Here is a 17,121-nt window from a genome sequence, read left to right as displayed (position 1 = left end):
TAAATTTTCTGCAATGATCGAGACAGGAAAAAACCCAGTGGGAATAAAACAATATTTTATATAAACTTAAAACACATATATATATCCATAAATAGTATATTATTTTACTTGGATTGGAACTTCACATGAATATAATCCATCTTGTCTGTGGTCTTCCGTAATTTACTTTTCTTTCTAGTAAATGTATGAGATTCAACCATGCTGATGAATATGTCACAATATTCATTATTCCACTGTTGATAGATATTTGGATTGTTTATGGGAATTACTTCCTGAAGAAATCATTTGGTCACTTACGTGTTTAAGACCAACAGTCAAAGCAATGTTACCAGCAGTCAGCAAAGGGATTTCTATATGTTGGTCAGCAAATGGCAAAAGCAGACGACTTATTCTCTCCCTGTAAAACCATGCTTTATATTAGTAAAAGTATTTTATAAGAAATGAGTGCAGTTTCAGAAAATAACCTAAGCTTCTACTTACGTGCAGTTTCTATTAATATTATGGATGGCTAACTGGGGTTTTATCGTGCCTGAGTAAATGCGCATAAAAACCAGTGGTCCTCGCTGCTTATCATGGAGAACTTTAAATGCCAGTGCGCATAAGTCGTCCTTATACCACTTCCTATAAAATAAAGGAGACATTCCAGAAAGTTCTGTAAAATATACTTCCCATATATCTATACAGATCAGATCAGGATCACTGCAGAAACTTAACCTTAATGTCCTCCAAATATCCCTCGTATCTTCTAATGGAGCTACTCAGGGCCATTAAATAATGTCACCACTATGTAACACTGTTCCTCCATTGACTAAATTATTCAATGGAGCTCTTACCATTAATTCCTCAAAACTAAAAGAAACAGATCCTCTTCCATATATTACCTCTATCTGCAAATAATTTCATTGCCAAGAGGTCTCTCCTCAAAACTTATACCTGGGAACATCATACTACTTCTTAATAAACCTGCACTGGGTAAACAAACAGGTACTTTCCAATTATAGCTTTCACTCTCTCCTCCCACTTTCTGTCCAGTTGAATAACCATAAAAGTCTACACTAAAAATTTGAACTTGTTTACAAAGCCAACATTCTTAAGAGAATGTTGTTCATAAATCGGTATTCACTGATAGGTTAGAAAGTTTGAAATTTCCTGAAATTGTCAAATTTTGTGCATAGGTGCATCTTTCTGAGGAGAGGCTCCATATTTCCATGAGTTTCAAATGAAGCCATGACTAAAAAGTAGGTTAAATACTTATTATAGAACTTCTCCAATCTTACTCTTATTCCCTGTGAGTTTTTACCTTAACAAATACTAATATAGAGAGCTTACTATATACTAGGCACTGTTTTCTGTGCTTTATAAACTTATTTCTCTTTTTAAACCTTTTTTAAAATTAAAAAAAAAAAATCTTTTTTCAGTCTCTGTTTGAATCAGAATAAACTCATTTAATTCTTACCACAACCCCATGAATAGGGGTTGTTATAAGAATAGGTTCTATTCTTTGCATTTTATAGATGAGACATTAAGCTATTTGGAAGAGCTAGGATTTAAACTCAATAGCACAAAGTCTGTGCTCACAATCACTTTACCATGATGCTTCCCCAATTTAGAAATATGAAAAGTTATTAGTCATAGTTAACAGAATTAAACTCTACTTCTCTGCCATTTTGTACAGTGCTCGCTCAGTTTTAGAGAATTTATTAACTTAGGTACAAAGCTGTTAGTAACAACAGGAGTAAAACAGTGACCTTTCCTTATAGGCACAAAATATTTTGAGATTATGAAAAATCCTGAAATTTAGATGAATATAAATATATCTACAGAACATGTGACAAACATCCCCAGGATACTTTTTTTTTAAGCTAAGATGGCAGAGTCAACATTTACACTTTTACACAGTGAAAAGCCATAACTTCTTAGCTCCACCTGTAAACATGGCAGGTTACAAGACAAGATGAAAAATGTCAAGTAAAAATGACTACAGCTCTATATCATTTCCAATAATATTCACCATTATTATTCAAAAATGGTGATTTAACTACTTTTCATGAAACAAAGCCTCCTATTTGCCTACTTATTTCTTCAAGGCTATAGAATTTTAATCTATGCGATTGCATACTTACAGAAATTCATAGTTGCACTCTTCAGGTGAGGGTAAATACATAGTAACAGCATCTAACAAGGGCTGTATGCCTTTGTTTTTCAGGGCACTTCCACATAGCACAGGCACTGCTGTCTGAGCCAGTGTTACTCTGCGTATTGCAGTCTGTAGCTACAAACCAGAAATATAAATGAGCATTTATTTTGTGTGCAATATATCGGTCTCTGCCAGAATTCTCAAAATTAGAGGCCTACTCTAACCACCCATGTAAAACAACACTCTTCACCATACTTCCACCATTCTCTATGGCTTTATTCTTTTTCTTTTTAACACTAATCACTACCTGGCATGTTACATATTTATTTAACAGTGTATTGTCTATCTCACATTCTCTACAGGGGGTCCCTGTAGATGTTCACATTTTTCTTATGTATAGCGACTTTTGGGACACCCTGTAGAATGTAAAATCCATATGGGCATTACACAGTAAGTCTCATGAAGATACTATTAAATACCCAGAAATTAGAAAAGTGCTTAAAATATAATAGAGCTAAAAAATATTTCTTGAATAAATTAATATACTTGTGATTTAACCTTGATAGTTCAATAGAGAAACTGGTCAGAAGTAAAAATACATAAATCAGAGTTATAATTACATCAAATGAATGAGTTCCACATTAAACAAAATCCAAAGGAAAATGAGAAATCAAAATAGAAAAAATTTTTAAAAGATCTCAAAAACTAAGAAAAGCTTTGGATGTGTTTTCAAGCTATTAATAAAAAAATTAGTAGGTCAATGCCACTTCAGACTATGAGCTCTTTGAAAACAGAAATCATGTTATGTGACAAAAACATAATGTTTAAAAACATCACATTTAACATTCAAAGACTAAACAAAAAAATTCAAAAATGATGGCATTTCATTCAAAACAAAAAAAATCGGTTTTTTTCCCCACTTCTAACTTCAAGTGGCTCAAAACCATGCTTCAGCTCTTGTGTTTTTAATTCTTTTCATGAATAACAACAACTAAGTGAATTTGCTGGGCTCATCTTTGGCCCATTTTATAGATTACTGTTTAGAAACACTTTACTTGGCAACTGTTACGTTTCATAAAGGAAAATAAATAATATATTTGCCAAATTCATGGGGTAAGGTCCCTGTCAAAACAAAGCAGTGAGTTTCTTGAAGAACTCTGCCATAATTTAATTACTATCAGTATTTTACTTGCTGCTTCTCTGGCTTAAGGTATGTCAAAAGAAAAATGAACTGTAAAGAGTTTCCATTAAAAATCAAAACAAATTCAGAAAAAATCTTCTGAGAAAAACGGTCATTATAGTAATTTGAAAAACCAGTAAATTTTAAATACAAACTTTCTACCTATGATTTCCCTAAAATTCCTTAGAGAAATGATCAGAGTGAAGAGAAAAAGGCTGTAGAGAATGATCCTGACTCAGTATGAGTAAAAAAGATTCAATTTCTAATTTTGTAAAGTATATCTGATTCGATACCCCAGTGAGGAGCCAAAATAAATAAATAAATAAAAATAAAGTATATCTGAAAATAGTAAATCACTCCCATTGTTTAAGTACCCATATTAGTAGTGATTTTACCTTTATATTCTAATCCTTAAGATAGCACTTTCTAATGGTATGCAAAGTTAAAAGCACACACACAAAAGACAGAGAAATCAAACTATATCCAATTATTATAATTTTGTCAAAGCAATTGAGTAATAAAATTTACCTTTTCGGCTGGTAGCAAATCAAAATTTTCACTAAATTCTCCTAAAACCAAGTCAGCAAATTCGTCATCCAAATCTGCAACCTATAAAGAAAAACTTTAAAGTTCTATAACTTGCATTTATTTTCACAACTATTAACTTGTCTAAATACTATAAATACCTAATATTCAAATATTTTGAGATGGCTACATGATCTACCTTATCCAGGCCAAGCAATTCTTCACACTCTCTTTAGAGAGGAAAAGAAAAGTTTTTCTTTCAAAAGGAAACTGAATTTAAAGATATCCTATTCTGAGTTTCTTAAATTGACAGAAATCCCAATAAAGCATCTCAATAAAGTGCTATCTACTCAGAGTACTCAAAAGAAATGAAAGAAAACACACAATTTACAAATGATGATGGTATATAAACAGATTGCCATTTTTAAGATAAATTTGGGGATTTTAGTTCATAAAAAAGTTTCATCTAGTATCCCTCTAATATATTCTGAATGTTCATCAGATCTCTCAAGACAGTCAAATTAAAAGAACTAATGTTATTGTAATACTGCACTAAAGAAATACATTTAACATTTAAGTTGCAGGCTGAGGCAGGAAGATCACTTGAGGCCACAAGTTCAAGACCAGCCTGAGCAACATAACGAGACCCTATCTCTAAAATAAATAGAAAAATTAGCTGGTCATGGTGGTACATGCCTGTAGTCCCAGCTACTCGGGAGGCTGAACCAGGAGGATTGCGTGAGCCCAGAAGTTTGAAGTTGCAGTGAGCTATGATGATGCCATTGCAATTTTAGCCTACTTTTAGCCCAGGCAACAAAGCAAAACCCTGTCTCAAAAAAAAAAAAAAAAAGAACATGTAGTAAGTGCATAATAAATATTAGCTGTTATTATTACTGTTTGCCTTTAGAACAAATGAAGTTAATTCTTATTCTCCAATTTAAAATTTTTTAAATTGTAATGAAATAAACATAAAATTTATCATAACTATTATTTAAATGTACACTTCAGAAGCGTTAAATACATTCATACTGTTGTACAATGAATCTCCAGAACTCTCTTCAACTTGCAAAACTAAAACTCCATACACATTAAACAACACACCCTTCTCCCTTCCTCCATTCCATGGCAACTACCATTTCATTTTTTGTTTTTTTTTGAGACAGGGTCTCACTCTGTTGTCTAGGCTGTAGTGCAGTGCCACAATTGTAGCTCACTACAGCCTTAAACTCCTGGGCTCACGTGATTCTCCTGCCTCAGCCTCCTGAGTTGATGGGATTACGGGGTGAGCCACAGCACCCAACTCTACCACTCCACTTTCTGTCTCTGAATTTAACTATTCTAGATACCTCATATAAGTAGAATCATACAGTATTTGTCTTTTTGTGTTTGGCTATTTCACTTAGCACAAGGTCCTCAAGGTTTATGTTATAGCATGTGTTAGAATTTTCTTAAGACTGAACAGTAGTCAATTGTATGTATATACCACATTTCGTTTCTGGACACTATAGATGGACGCTTGGGTTGCTTTCATCTTTTGGCTGTTATGAATGCTGCTGTTATAAACATGGACGTGCAAAAATCTCTTTGAAACCTTGCTTTCAATTCTTTAGTGTCTATACCCAGAAGTGGAATTGTTGGGTCGTACAGTAATTCTATTTTCAATTTTTTGAGGAACTGCCATAACTGTTTTCCATAGTGGCTGCACCATTTACACTCTCACCAACAGTGTGCAAAGGTTAAAATTTCTCCACATCCTGGCCAATACCTATTTTCTGTTTTTTGATAGTAGAAACCCTAATAAGTGTACAGTGGTCTTACCAGATAAATTTTATACACACTTATATATTCCTTATAATTAGCATCTTATTATTAGTTACCAATAGTCTCAAATTTTATTTCCATCACATTCTATAAGAACATGAGATATATTACAAGTGTGTGTTGGAACCTCAACTAGATTACAAAATCCTTCTAAAGTTTATTCCTATAGTTCTTTTGTATTAAGACAACACAAAAAAACCTCAAAGAGGAACTGGTTATGCACCTAATTATTGATTCGTAACAGTCAATTCCACTTTTATTTTTATGCTCCTCCAAATTAAAAAAGCAGTATAGCAAAATGGGTAAAAGCTCTAGCTCTAAACTAAACAGACGCGGGTTCAGATTCCTGCTCTGCCACTTTATTAGCTCTGTGACAACTTATTTAAGCATTCTAACTCCTGTTTCCTTACCTATAAAATGGATATAAGGTTGTCAGGATTAAATAAAATAGTATATGTAAAGCACATAAGCTAGCACATAGCAGGCCCTCAATAATCAAATTTATTTACAATAAAAATAACAATTATTATATTAATGATAAAGTTGATGATTACTATATACAATTATACGTCACTTAGTGACAGGGATACATTCTGAAAAATGCATCATTAGGCAATTTCATCATTGTGTAAACATTATAGGGCACAGCCTACTACACACCTAAGCTATTTAGTATAGCCTATTGCTCCCAGGCTACAAACCTGTGTAGCATGTACTGAATACTGTGGGAAATTCTAACACAACGGTATTTGTATAACTAAACATAGAAAAGGTATAGTAAAAATGTGGTATTATAATCTTACGGGACCACTGTATACATAGTTTGTTATTAACCAAAATGTTACACAGCATATTACTGTACTTCAAAAATAACTACATATGAAAGATGAATGAAAATATTAAGGCTGATATAATTTATTCAGACCAATTCAATTCAGAAGTGAAAAATCAAAGGGCTCAGACTCAAATGTTTTTCTGTACCGCAATATTCAGGGAGTTTATTTAAGGTAGCTTTACTTAGTGCCCTATATACTAATAATATAAATATTACACATATTAACAATCTTGCTATTTTCTATTAAAATTTTGAGGGTGGATGAGGTCCAGAGCTATACACCAACTATAAAATTGATGGTTTTAAAATTGTGTAAATAATCTGACATCTGATAAAGTAAAAAATGTGCATACCCTCTGACCCACCAATTCTACTCTGAAGTTTCACCCTAAAGAAACTCTTGCACATGTGCACAAGCAGATAGATACAAAGATGTTCACAGCAACATTGTCTGTAACAGCAAAAAAGAGAAACAACTTTAAAGTCCATCCACAGGAGAATACACAATAAACTGTGGTATAATCATATATTAGAACACTATACAAGGTTGAAAATGAATAAACTATATCTACACATAGCAATGTGGATAAGTGTCCAACATGACGCTGAACAATGTAATAAAATACAAACAGTATCATTCCATTTATGTAAAGTTCAAAGCAGGCAAAACTAAGTTCTTCAGGAATATATACGTTTATGGTAAACTATAAAGAAAAACAAATGAAAGATAAATACTAAAATAATATATCGATTATAAGGGCAGACAGATGATTAGTGGAGGGAGATTCAAGAGCACTGCTAAAACAGTTGGACCTCCAAATCCTTGGTTTCCACATCCACTGATTCAACCAACTGTGGAACGAAAATATTTGGAAAACAAATTGTGTCTGTACTAAACAGACTTTTTTGTTACTAAACATTGTTCCTAAACAATGTAGTATAACAACAATTTACATAGCATTTACATTGTATTTGGTATCGTAAGTAATCTAGAGATGATTTAAAGTATATGGGAGGATGTGCATAGGTTATATGCAAATACTACGCAATATTGTATCAGGGACTTGAGCACCCAAAGGAGTGGTCCTAGAACCAATCACTCAGAGATACCAAAGGACAACTAAATTCTATTTCTTAGGTTGAGTGGTGTACAAATTGGTGCTCATTTTATTATGCATTATACTTCACATATTCCATATGTAATTTTACATAAAATTTCAAAATAAATTTATTTAAAGTTTCTAAATACTTAAGCAATTTTAATCTAAAAGTATTTATTTTACTTGTTCAATTAAGGCATTCCTTGCTTCAGTCGTCTCTTTCAGCAATTCAGGATCACTCGCTTCCAAGAGGGGCTTTCTCTCAAAGTCTTTTCCATCACCTGAACTAGGATTCCAAAGAAGTTTTTCTTTATTTATTACATCCACCACTCCTTTGAAAGTTTTGGCTTCACCAACTGGTAACTATAAATCAGAGTGAGATTAACATTATTAAATGATCACCCACTTAAAACTGTATTAATGATAAAACTTAACTAATCGTACTTTCCTCAAAATATCTATTAGATATTAGCTTCAGAAACGTATATATTGACACAATAAAACAAACTGATGAGAAAACTGAGAAGGAGCTGATGCTATTAATTAGCCAATTTACCTGTAAAAGCAAAGGCTTTGCCTTTAACTTCTCTCTGATGCTTTCAACTGCATAGTTAAAACTGTAGAAAGCAAAATAGTTATAGTTAAAAGTATAGTTAAAAATTCTTAAAACAGGTTTAAGAATGTTAACACCCTTCTCTTATGAAACTGCAGGAAACAATTCTCTACTCTCTACTTTTAGCAATAATGAGGAACATCGTAACCTGCAGAAATATAGGGACTAGACCATATAGTTCTAAAGAGAATCAATGGCATCAACAAGATACCACTTTGTCAGGATCCTATAAATATGATTAAGCCTCTCTACCCTAGAAACACGATGATTCACCATCTATTGGCTCCCTATTAACCCCAAATTCTTACTTAACCTATGAATTAGCTTTGAAATTATCTTTTTTAATGGCAATGAAATGGGATTCCATAGAATATTTACCCTATAGGAAAGAATAGCTATTTCTAAATTGAAGTTATAGTCCATTAAAAGCTCAAATTGTGTTCTCACTTTGATAAGCCAAAGAAACATTTAAAATACCTTGCTCCAGTTTTGTCCATCTTGTTTAAAAAGCAAATTCGGGGTATCTTGTGTTTATCAGCTTGCCTCCATACTGTGAGAGTCTGGGCCTAAAGCAAAGATTAGGAAAAATATATATTTTGGACAAAAGCAACTATGTTACTAAACACAGAATGAAGAGATTCAAGAATCTATCATAACATGGAATTGGGACCTATTCTAGCATAGAATTAGTGCCACTGCACTTATCCTTCTAGGGTCACTCTTTTGCTATCTGGTTAACACAGCTGGGACTATGATGAAGTGTAATGAAGAATGTGCTTCAGACCACTTCAGAATACTACTCTGGGTGAACCAGGTTGACACACAAAGAGAATTAACATCTGGGAGGTACCAAGAGTCATGGAAAGAGAACTTAACTGTGAAGCAGAAGGCCTACTTTTTGTTTGGCTTCACCTTTCCTAGTACATGTCACACAATATTGAACTCTTTTAATGTCCGTTTTCTGATCTGTAAAATAGGAACTTTTGCCTTAATTCAGAGACTTGTGAGGTAAAAGGAACAAATAGGAGTGTATTATAAAAATGCTATTATGATAAAAAGTTGCATATTTTATTATGAATATTTGAATGTTCATGTAAACTGAAGAGGATTTAAAAGGGAAAAAAAGAAACCAATACCTACATTTATAAGTTGCAATTCTCATATGCATTTCTTCTATTTGACTTCTTTTAATTTCATTTTTTATATATATTACATCATATATTTTATATATATTAAATATACATAGTATAAGTCTATTATAATATCTGTGCCTAGTGCGGTCCAATAGCCCTGAAGCAAAGCATAATAAGCCTAACATGCTGATGCTAGTTACAGTAAAAGCCAGTTAGTTGTATCTTTGGGTAAAGTTTACATACAATAAAATACACAGATCTTAAGTATACAGCTCAGTGAGTTTTTTGGGGGGTTTTTTTTTTTTTAGAAGAGGGGAGATAAAGGGAGGGACAGGGTGGGGCGTGCAGCTCAATGAGTTCTGATAAAAGTATACATTTGTGTAACTACTATCCCAGTCAAGCTATAGAACACTATCACTCCAGAAATTTTTCTTATCTCTACTCCCTATAAGCAACCTATTCTGATTTCTGTCACCATAGATTCACTCAGCCTATTCTTAAACCTCATGTAAATGTTACAGCATGGCTTCTTTGGCTCAACATAATGTTTTTTTGCCATTCATCCACATTGTTGGGTATACCAGTTCATTCTTTTTTTATTGCCATACTCCTTTGTATAAATGTACCAGTTGTTTTTCTATCCACCTGTGGACAGGTACTTGGGTTATTTCTAGTTTGGGTCTATTATGAATTTAGCTACGATAAACATTCTGAGTAACTCTTTGGTGGACAAATATTTCCACTTGCTTGGATAAAGATATAGGAGAATTAGGCTGGGCGCGGTGGTTCACGCCTGTAATCCTAGCTCTCTGGGAGGCCGAGGTGGGCGGATCGTTTGAGCTCAGGAGTTCGAAACCAGCCTGAGCAAGAGCGAGACTCCGTCTCTACTAAAAATAGAAAGAAATTAATTGGACAACTAAAAATATATAGAAAAAATTAGCCAGGCATGGTGGCACATGCCTGTAGTCACAGCTACTCGGGAGGCTGAGGCAGGAGGATTGCTCGAGCCCAGAAATTTGAGGTTGCTGTGAGCTAGGATGACGCCACGGCACTCTAGCCGGGGCAACAGAGTGAGACTCTGTCTCAAAAAAAAAAAAAAAAAAAGATATAGGAGAATTGCTGGGCTTTAGGGTAGGTGATATTTAACTTTAAGAAACTGCCAAATAGTCTTCCAAAGTGGTTGTATTATAATATTTTATAGTCTTATCAACAATGTATAAGAGTTTCAGTTGCTCCCACACCCTCACCAACATTTGCTGTCTCCCTTTTAAATTTTAGTCATATTGTAGGTATGAAATGGAATCTCTTTGTGATTTTAATTTGCATTTTCTGATGACTAATGAGATTGTCCATCTTTTCACATGCTTACTGGACACTCACATCTTCTTTTGTGAAGTGTCCATTCAAGCCTTTCATCCATTTTTTACTGGGTTGTTTACTTTTATTATTGATTTGTAATTCTTTATATATTTTGGATGTAAGTCCTTGGTTGTACACATGTACTATAAATATTTTAGCACATATTTCCCCAAGAACAGTGATATTGTTCTATATAACCAATACTATTATTATATTCGGGAAATTCATTATTTGTATAATATTTTATCTAACATTAAAATATTTTCTCATAGTCTGTGGTTTACCTTTTCATTTTTTTAAAGTTTTATGAGATTTAATTTCGATAAGGTTTAATGAATCAATTTTTCTTTTATGTTTCATGTTTCTTATGTCTTTAGAAATTGTTACCTACCCCAAGGTTGCGAATATATTTTATCTTTCCTCTAGAAGCTATATAGATTTAACGTAACACTATTATCCACTCCAAATTAATTTTTGTGTATGGCGAAGTGTGTGTGTGTGGGGAGGGGGAGGAATATAAATTTTCTGGGATCAGAAACATATTAAAAATTTTTTAAAAAGCAAAAAACTCCTATCATATCACCTGCTAGCTAAAAGCCCATCTATCGTTATAGAATGAGAGCCTCCTGCTTCAGATTCAGAAATTTCCTATTCCAGCATATTTCAATCTTATAAGTAATGCAATCTGTCTGAATGATTAAGTCAGTCAAACTTATGTAAAGAAGTTATGATGACAGAAAGGATGCAACCATTAGGAAATAAAGTGACCACGAAGGACAGAAATAACAATGCACAATCAATCTCAGATCTCAGCATCAGGCTTTAGCACTGTCAGGGGTCTCAGGCAGAGCTTTCAGTAATTGTATTATTTTACCCCAACCTTTCATTTTGAAAAAGCTCAAATCTAGAGAAAAGTTGAAAGAATAGTATATTTGGGAACAACACTGGAAAGGAAAAAAAAAAGACAAACTAGCATAAATATCCACGTTATCTTCACCTAGATTCCCCAAATGTTAACATTTGCTTTTTCTCTCTACCAACATGCGTGCATGTGTGCATTGTGTGTGTGGCGGCTGCCTACATGGACCACTCATCTCCTACTACGAGAAGCATAATTAACTGATGGCCCAACTGCTGCCCTTCTGGCTCTGCCACCACCTTCTTGCCGAGGCCCAGCTTCCTGTGGGCTTTTCCTCACTAATGACCAAGTACAGCAGAGGTATTACTATAGGCCTGCCTATTCCTTGAGCCAAGGTAACTTGGCTCAAAGACTCCCCCCTGGCCTGACCAAACCTTTTTTGAAACCGTGCCGTAGTCTGAGAATGTGTCTACCCAATCTTCCTTCAGTCTCCTTCACAGGTGTCAGACCTGCACTGTGGTCTGAATGCTCTCCCCAACCTGTTTCTTTTCTCTCTTATTCTTCACAGGCATTATCCCCAATAAATTTTCCATATGTCTAATCCCTTGTTAGCAACTACTTCTCAAAGGTCTCAAATTAACACCAGGTATGCACGTGGATGGGAGCTGTACTATCAGAGCAAGTTGTAGATATTGTGACATTTCAATCCTAAATACTTCTGCATGTGTTTCCTAAGAATAAAGACTTGCTCCTAAATAATCAGTTATAATTGTTACATTCAGAAAATTTTAAGTTGATAATACTTTTATCTAATACATATAATATATATTCAAATTTCCCTGATTTTCCTAATGCTGTCCTTTGTAACTTTTTTTTTTGGATCCAGGATCCAACCAAGGATCGTGTATTACATTAAGTTATCTTGTCCCTATAGAATCCTTTAATCTAGAACAGTTCCCTAGTTTTCTGTCCCCATCAGTCATGAGGCTTACATTAATAAAAAAAAAAATTTGAATTTCTGAAAAGTTCTGGCCAGGTTTTCTTGTTTTTAGCAGAATGCCTTTTCACTCAGATTTGATTGTTTTTTCACGATGAGATCTGGGCCAAACATTTTTGGCAGGAATATAGCATGTGTGATATTGTATCGATTAATCACATTTTGAGGAATGTTAATTTTGATCACTTAATCAAGATATTACTTTTAGTAATTTTAAGGTTAGAAGAACTAATATGGATTCTATATTCAACATAAAGCCAATTTTGAGATTATAAGATAAAGAGGGTATCAGCTATAAAGAGAGAATAACTAATCCCATTAGCAATATATTATTATAAATCTATCTTCAAAATTTATTCAAGAATCTTTATATTAATTGTGGGAAGATAATTCTTCATGGGTGTCTCATATTTCTGCATGTTTTGTTAGGAGAGGCACTGACAGCCCTTTGTTCTGGACTATCTTTTCAATGATGTTCGTATAAATTAAGTGTTGAAAGAAAGAGATAATGTCTCCCTCTGGAGCAAAAGGCAGGTTTGCTTGCAACTTTGGAAGATAATGTCTCCCCTTCTAGAGCAATGGGCAGGCGAGCTTACTGCCCATTATAAAATATTAATATTTTCATTCCCTAAGCACAGAATTCCTCTCAACCCATTGTACATACAGTTGTCACCCGACTCCCTTCATGTCACCCTGTGGAAATTGGGATTTGAGGAACCAACACAAGAAAATGCTGATACTCTGGCTACTGCTATTTCTATGATTAATAAAGTCCTTTGCCTCTGACCCAGGAGTCTTATGTCTTTTTCTAGAATCCACGAAACTATGGCAGGCTAATTTATTAGCTTAAAACTAAGTTGGCATCTTAGGACCTTCACAGTTCTTTTTTTTTTGAGACAGTCTCACTCTTTTGCCCTGGCTAGAGTGAGTGCCGTGGCGTCAGCCTAGCTCACAGCAACCTCAAACTCCTGGGCTCAAGTGATCCTTCTGCCTCAGCCTCCCGAGGAGCTGAGACTACAGGCATGCGCCACCATGCCCGGCTAATTTTTTCTATATATTTTTAGTTGTCCAATTAATTTCTTTCTATTTTTAGTAGAGACGGGGTCTCGCTCTTGCTCAGGCTGGTTTCGAACTCCTGAGCTCAAACAATCTGCCCGCCTCGGCCTCCCAGAGTACTAGGATTACAGGCGTGAGCCACCGCGCCCAGCCAGGACCTTCACAGTTCTTGACACTAACTTTCCTATTTCCTGCAGAGAAGCAAATTTTCCTTTCCTTTTACCATGAAATACCTGAAATCACAAATATGTTGCATCTCAATATTAAATTCCAGCTTCCTTTAACCATAATTTGATTTATATGAACTTACCAAGTAAAAGGTTACAGTTAACTAAATCTGATATACTCTTTTTTAAAATCATGCCATTCTATCTTCACTTTAACAGTATTTTTTACCTCTACACCAGCAGAGGCATCAAATACAGCCACTGCACCATCCAACACTCTTAGGCAGCGCTCAACCTCCAAGGTGAAGTCAACATGACCTAAGAAAAATGTAGGACAAAATGCTTAAAATCTTTTTAAAAAACAAAAACAGCATATGATCTAGCAATCCCACTTCTGGATATATACCTCAAAGTACCGAAAAAGTAGAGTCTTGAACAGATACTTGCAAACCCATATTCATAGTATCTGTTCGTGACACACAAAAGGTGGACACAACCCAAATGTCTACTTATGTATGAATGGATAAACAAAATGTGGTATATACACACAATAGAATACTATATAGCCTTAAAAAGGAAGGAAATCCTATCACATACTACAATATGCATGAAGCTTGAGAACTTTATGCTAAGTGAAATAGGTAAACCACAAAAGGACAAATACAGCATGATTACACTTCTGAGTCATCAAAAGTAGTCAAATTTCTAGTTATAGAAAGTAGAATGGTGGTTACCACGGGTGGAGAGAGGAGATAAGAGAAAATTGTTGTTCGATGGATACAGAGTTTCAGTTCTGCAAGATGAAAAAATTCTGGACATCTGTTTCACAGCAATGCGATTGTACTTAACATTACTGAACTGTACACTTGGAAATGATTAAGATGGTAAAATTTATGTTTTGTGGTTTTTCCCACAATAAAAAAAACAAAACCCCACACAAACACCCCCAATGATGCAGCATCTCTGTATTGTTAAAACAGTACTATACCTGGTGTATCAATTAGATTGACTCTATACCCCTTCCAATCAAAGGTAACAGCAGCTGATTGAATAGTAATGCCTCTTTCTCGCTCTTGAGCCATGAAATCTGTCACTGTGTCTCCATCATCAACATCTAACCAGGAAAAAGTTGATATAGTTTAGTCTTAATAGCAAGTGTATTTTATTGGTACTTGATATCTACCTGACATAGTTCAATTTGCTTTAAGAAAAATCTTTCCTAAAATAATTAGCTTAATAGAGCCCTTAATCTTTCTCTAAGTAAATCCTCATTCTAGAAAGTTTCTCAGCAAGAGTAGTAATTTTGCCATAAAAATAATCTTTAACCACGAAGAGGAAAATCTTTTAATTTTACTGAACCATATACTTTCCTTTTTTTCACAGCTTGGAACATTTATTGCCCCACCCCTTCTTTAACAGACGTCCCTCCCTCCTGATCCCTTCCTTGAGAGGGGGCACAGCAGTGCAATGAAAGCACAGACAGACCTAGACTTAAATGCCAACTTTACTGCTTACCACTAAGATCTTGAGTAAGCTACTTAACCTAGTTTGAAAAATAAGGCTAATAAAGCCACCCTGGCTGGGTTATTATAAGGATGAAATGAGACCACATACATAAAGTACCTAGTCCAGTAGATGATAAACAACAGCTACATGGAATGAGGTACAGAAAAAAAATTCAATCTAAATAAAATGTAAATTTTGTTTAAAAAAAAATATTCATCCAAAGTTAAATTATCCTTTACAAACCCTTCCATTACTAAATTTTCTTTCTTTCCTTTTTTTTTTTTTTTTGAGACAGGGTCTCGCTCTGTTACCCCAGCTGGAGTGCAGTGGCATCATCATAGCTCACTGCAACCTCAAACTCCTGGGCTCAAGCAATCCTTCCTGCCCTCGGCCTCCCGTGTAGTTGGGACTACAGGTACGTGTCACCATGCCCGGCTAATTTTTTTTTCTACTTTTGGTAGAGACGGGGTCTCTCTCTTGCTCAAGCTGGTCTTGAACTCCTGACCTCAAGCAATCCTCCTGCCTTGGCCTCCTAGAGTGCTAGGATTATAGGCATGAGCCACCTCACCCAGCCTTACCTACATTTTCTAAAGAGAAGGGATTTATTTGTGCAAATGCAAGTAAAACCTGAAGTCACAGAAAAACTTTATCCTGACTACTGAAAAGTTCATTCAAATTACTCTGCAGTAAAATTCTTGAATTATGCATTTTATTCTAATTAAATTTATAGACAGTAAAAGAAATGGATAACAGTTGATCTTTACCATTCAAAATTCAAGAAAAGATATCATGGCCTTATACTACCACTTGTATCAGCATTAAAACCCTAAAATGGTAGCTAGTTGTCCCATATGGTTGTGTATGTGTATAAAAATGCATACAGACATATAATCTAAGCACCAACAGAGGGGGAAATAGCAAGAAAAATGTACTGGACAGCAACTCCAAATGTCTACGTTAATATCTATGAATTGCATTATTGTTGTCAGTTATTCACAATGTGACTACCAAAGAAAATAATCATTAAGGATACAAAGACCAAATAAATAATCAAAAGTTCTAAATAAGGCAATAAGTTTTAAAAACACCTATAGGATAATAACAAGATTTTTCACAAAGATCTACATTTCGTATCATCTCTTAATGATTATTTATATAATAAAATCAACCTTGAATGAACAAGTTCCGCCACAATTTGGATAGTGTCTAGGCTATAGCCTGACCTAGAAAAGGACTTCAAAAGATAACTTGTATATACACGTGGAATATGATTCAGCCTTAAAAAGAGAATCCTGACACATGCTATGACATGGATGAACCTGAGGACATTATGCTAAGTGAAATAAACCAGTCATGAAAAGACAAATACTGTATGACTCCACTTATATGAGGTACCTAGAGTAGTCAAAGTCATTGAAAGAAGGAAAAAATAGAATGGTGGTTGCCAGGGATTGGCAGTAGGGAGAATTGGGAAGTTATTTGATGGGTATAGAGTTTAAGTTTTCCAAGATGAAAAGTTCTGGACGCTGGTTGCACAATAATGTGAATATACCTAACACTATTAAACTGTACACTCAGAAATGGTTAAAATGGTAAGATTTATATGTTTTTTACCACAATTTAAAAAAAAAAATAAAGATAACATGAAAGTTGCCAGGGGGTCCACCTCATCTGGACACTCACTTCAGGGAATATGAACTGTGGATGTGAAGGAAGGATTATCATCAGATTTGTGACATAAAAGAGGAAGCCTAGGTCGGGCGCGGTGGCTCACGCCTGTAATCCTAGCACTCTGGGAGGCCGAGGTGGGCAGATCGTTTGAGCTCAGGAGTT

General features: G+C 34.6%; 1 protein-coding gene across 1 annotated transcript in view; it reads right to left on the bottom strand.

Annotated features, from left to right (window-relative positions):
* GFM2 (G elongation factor, mitochondrial 2) overlaps positions 1 to 17,121 on the bottom strand; it is a 45,610-nt gene that overhangs the window by 19,024 nt on the left and 9,465 nt on the right. The window contains exons 6-14 of the mRNA XM_012664572.1: positions 14,771 to 14,896; positions 14,012 to 14,100; positions 8,689 to 8,777; positions 8,155 to 8,215; positions 7,782 to 7,961; positions 3,846 to 3,926; positions 2,124 to 2,272; positions 481 to 621; positions 298 to 397 (exon numbers count right to left, since the gene is read on the bottom strand). Of these exons, the coding sequence (XP_012520026.1) occupies positions 298 to 397; positions 481 to 621; positions 2,124 to 2,272; positions 3,846 to 3,926; positions 7,782 to 7,961; positions 8,155 to 8,215; positions 8,689 to 8,777; positions 14,012 to 14,100; positions 14,771 to 14,896 (1,016 nt within the window). The remainder of the gene's footprint in view (positions 1 to 297; positions 398 to 480; positions 622 to 2,123; positions 2,273 to 3,845; positions 3,927 to 7,781; positions 7,962 to 8,154; positions 8,216 to 8,688; positions 8,778 to 14,011; positions 14,101 to 14,770; positions 14,897 to 17,121) is intronic.

Source organism: Propithecus coquereli, unplaced genomic scaffold (assembly GCF_000956105.1).
Source record: "Propithecus coquereli isolate 6110/MARCELLA unplaced genomic scaffold, Pcoq_1.0 Scaffold9, whole genome shotgun sequence".
NCBI lineage: Eukaryota > Metazoa > Chordata > Mammalia > Primates > Indriidae > Propithecus > Propithecus coquereli.
The sequence above is the reverse complement of the archived record's forward strand: the minus strand, read 5'-3'. Positions and strand labels throughout refer to the sequence as shown.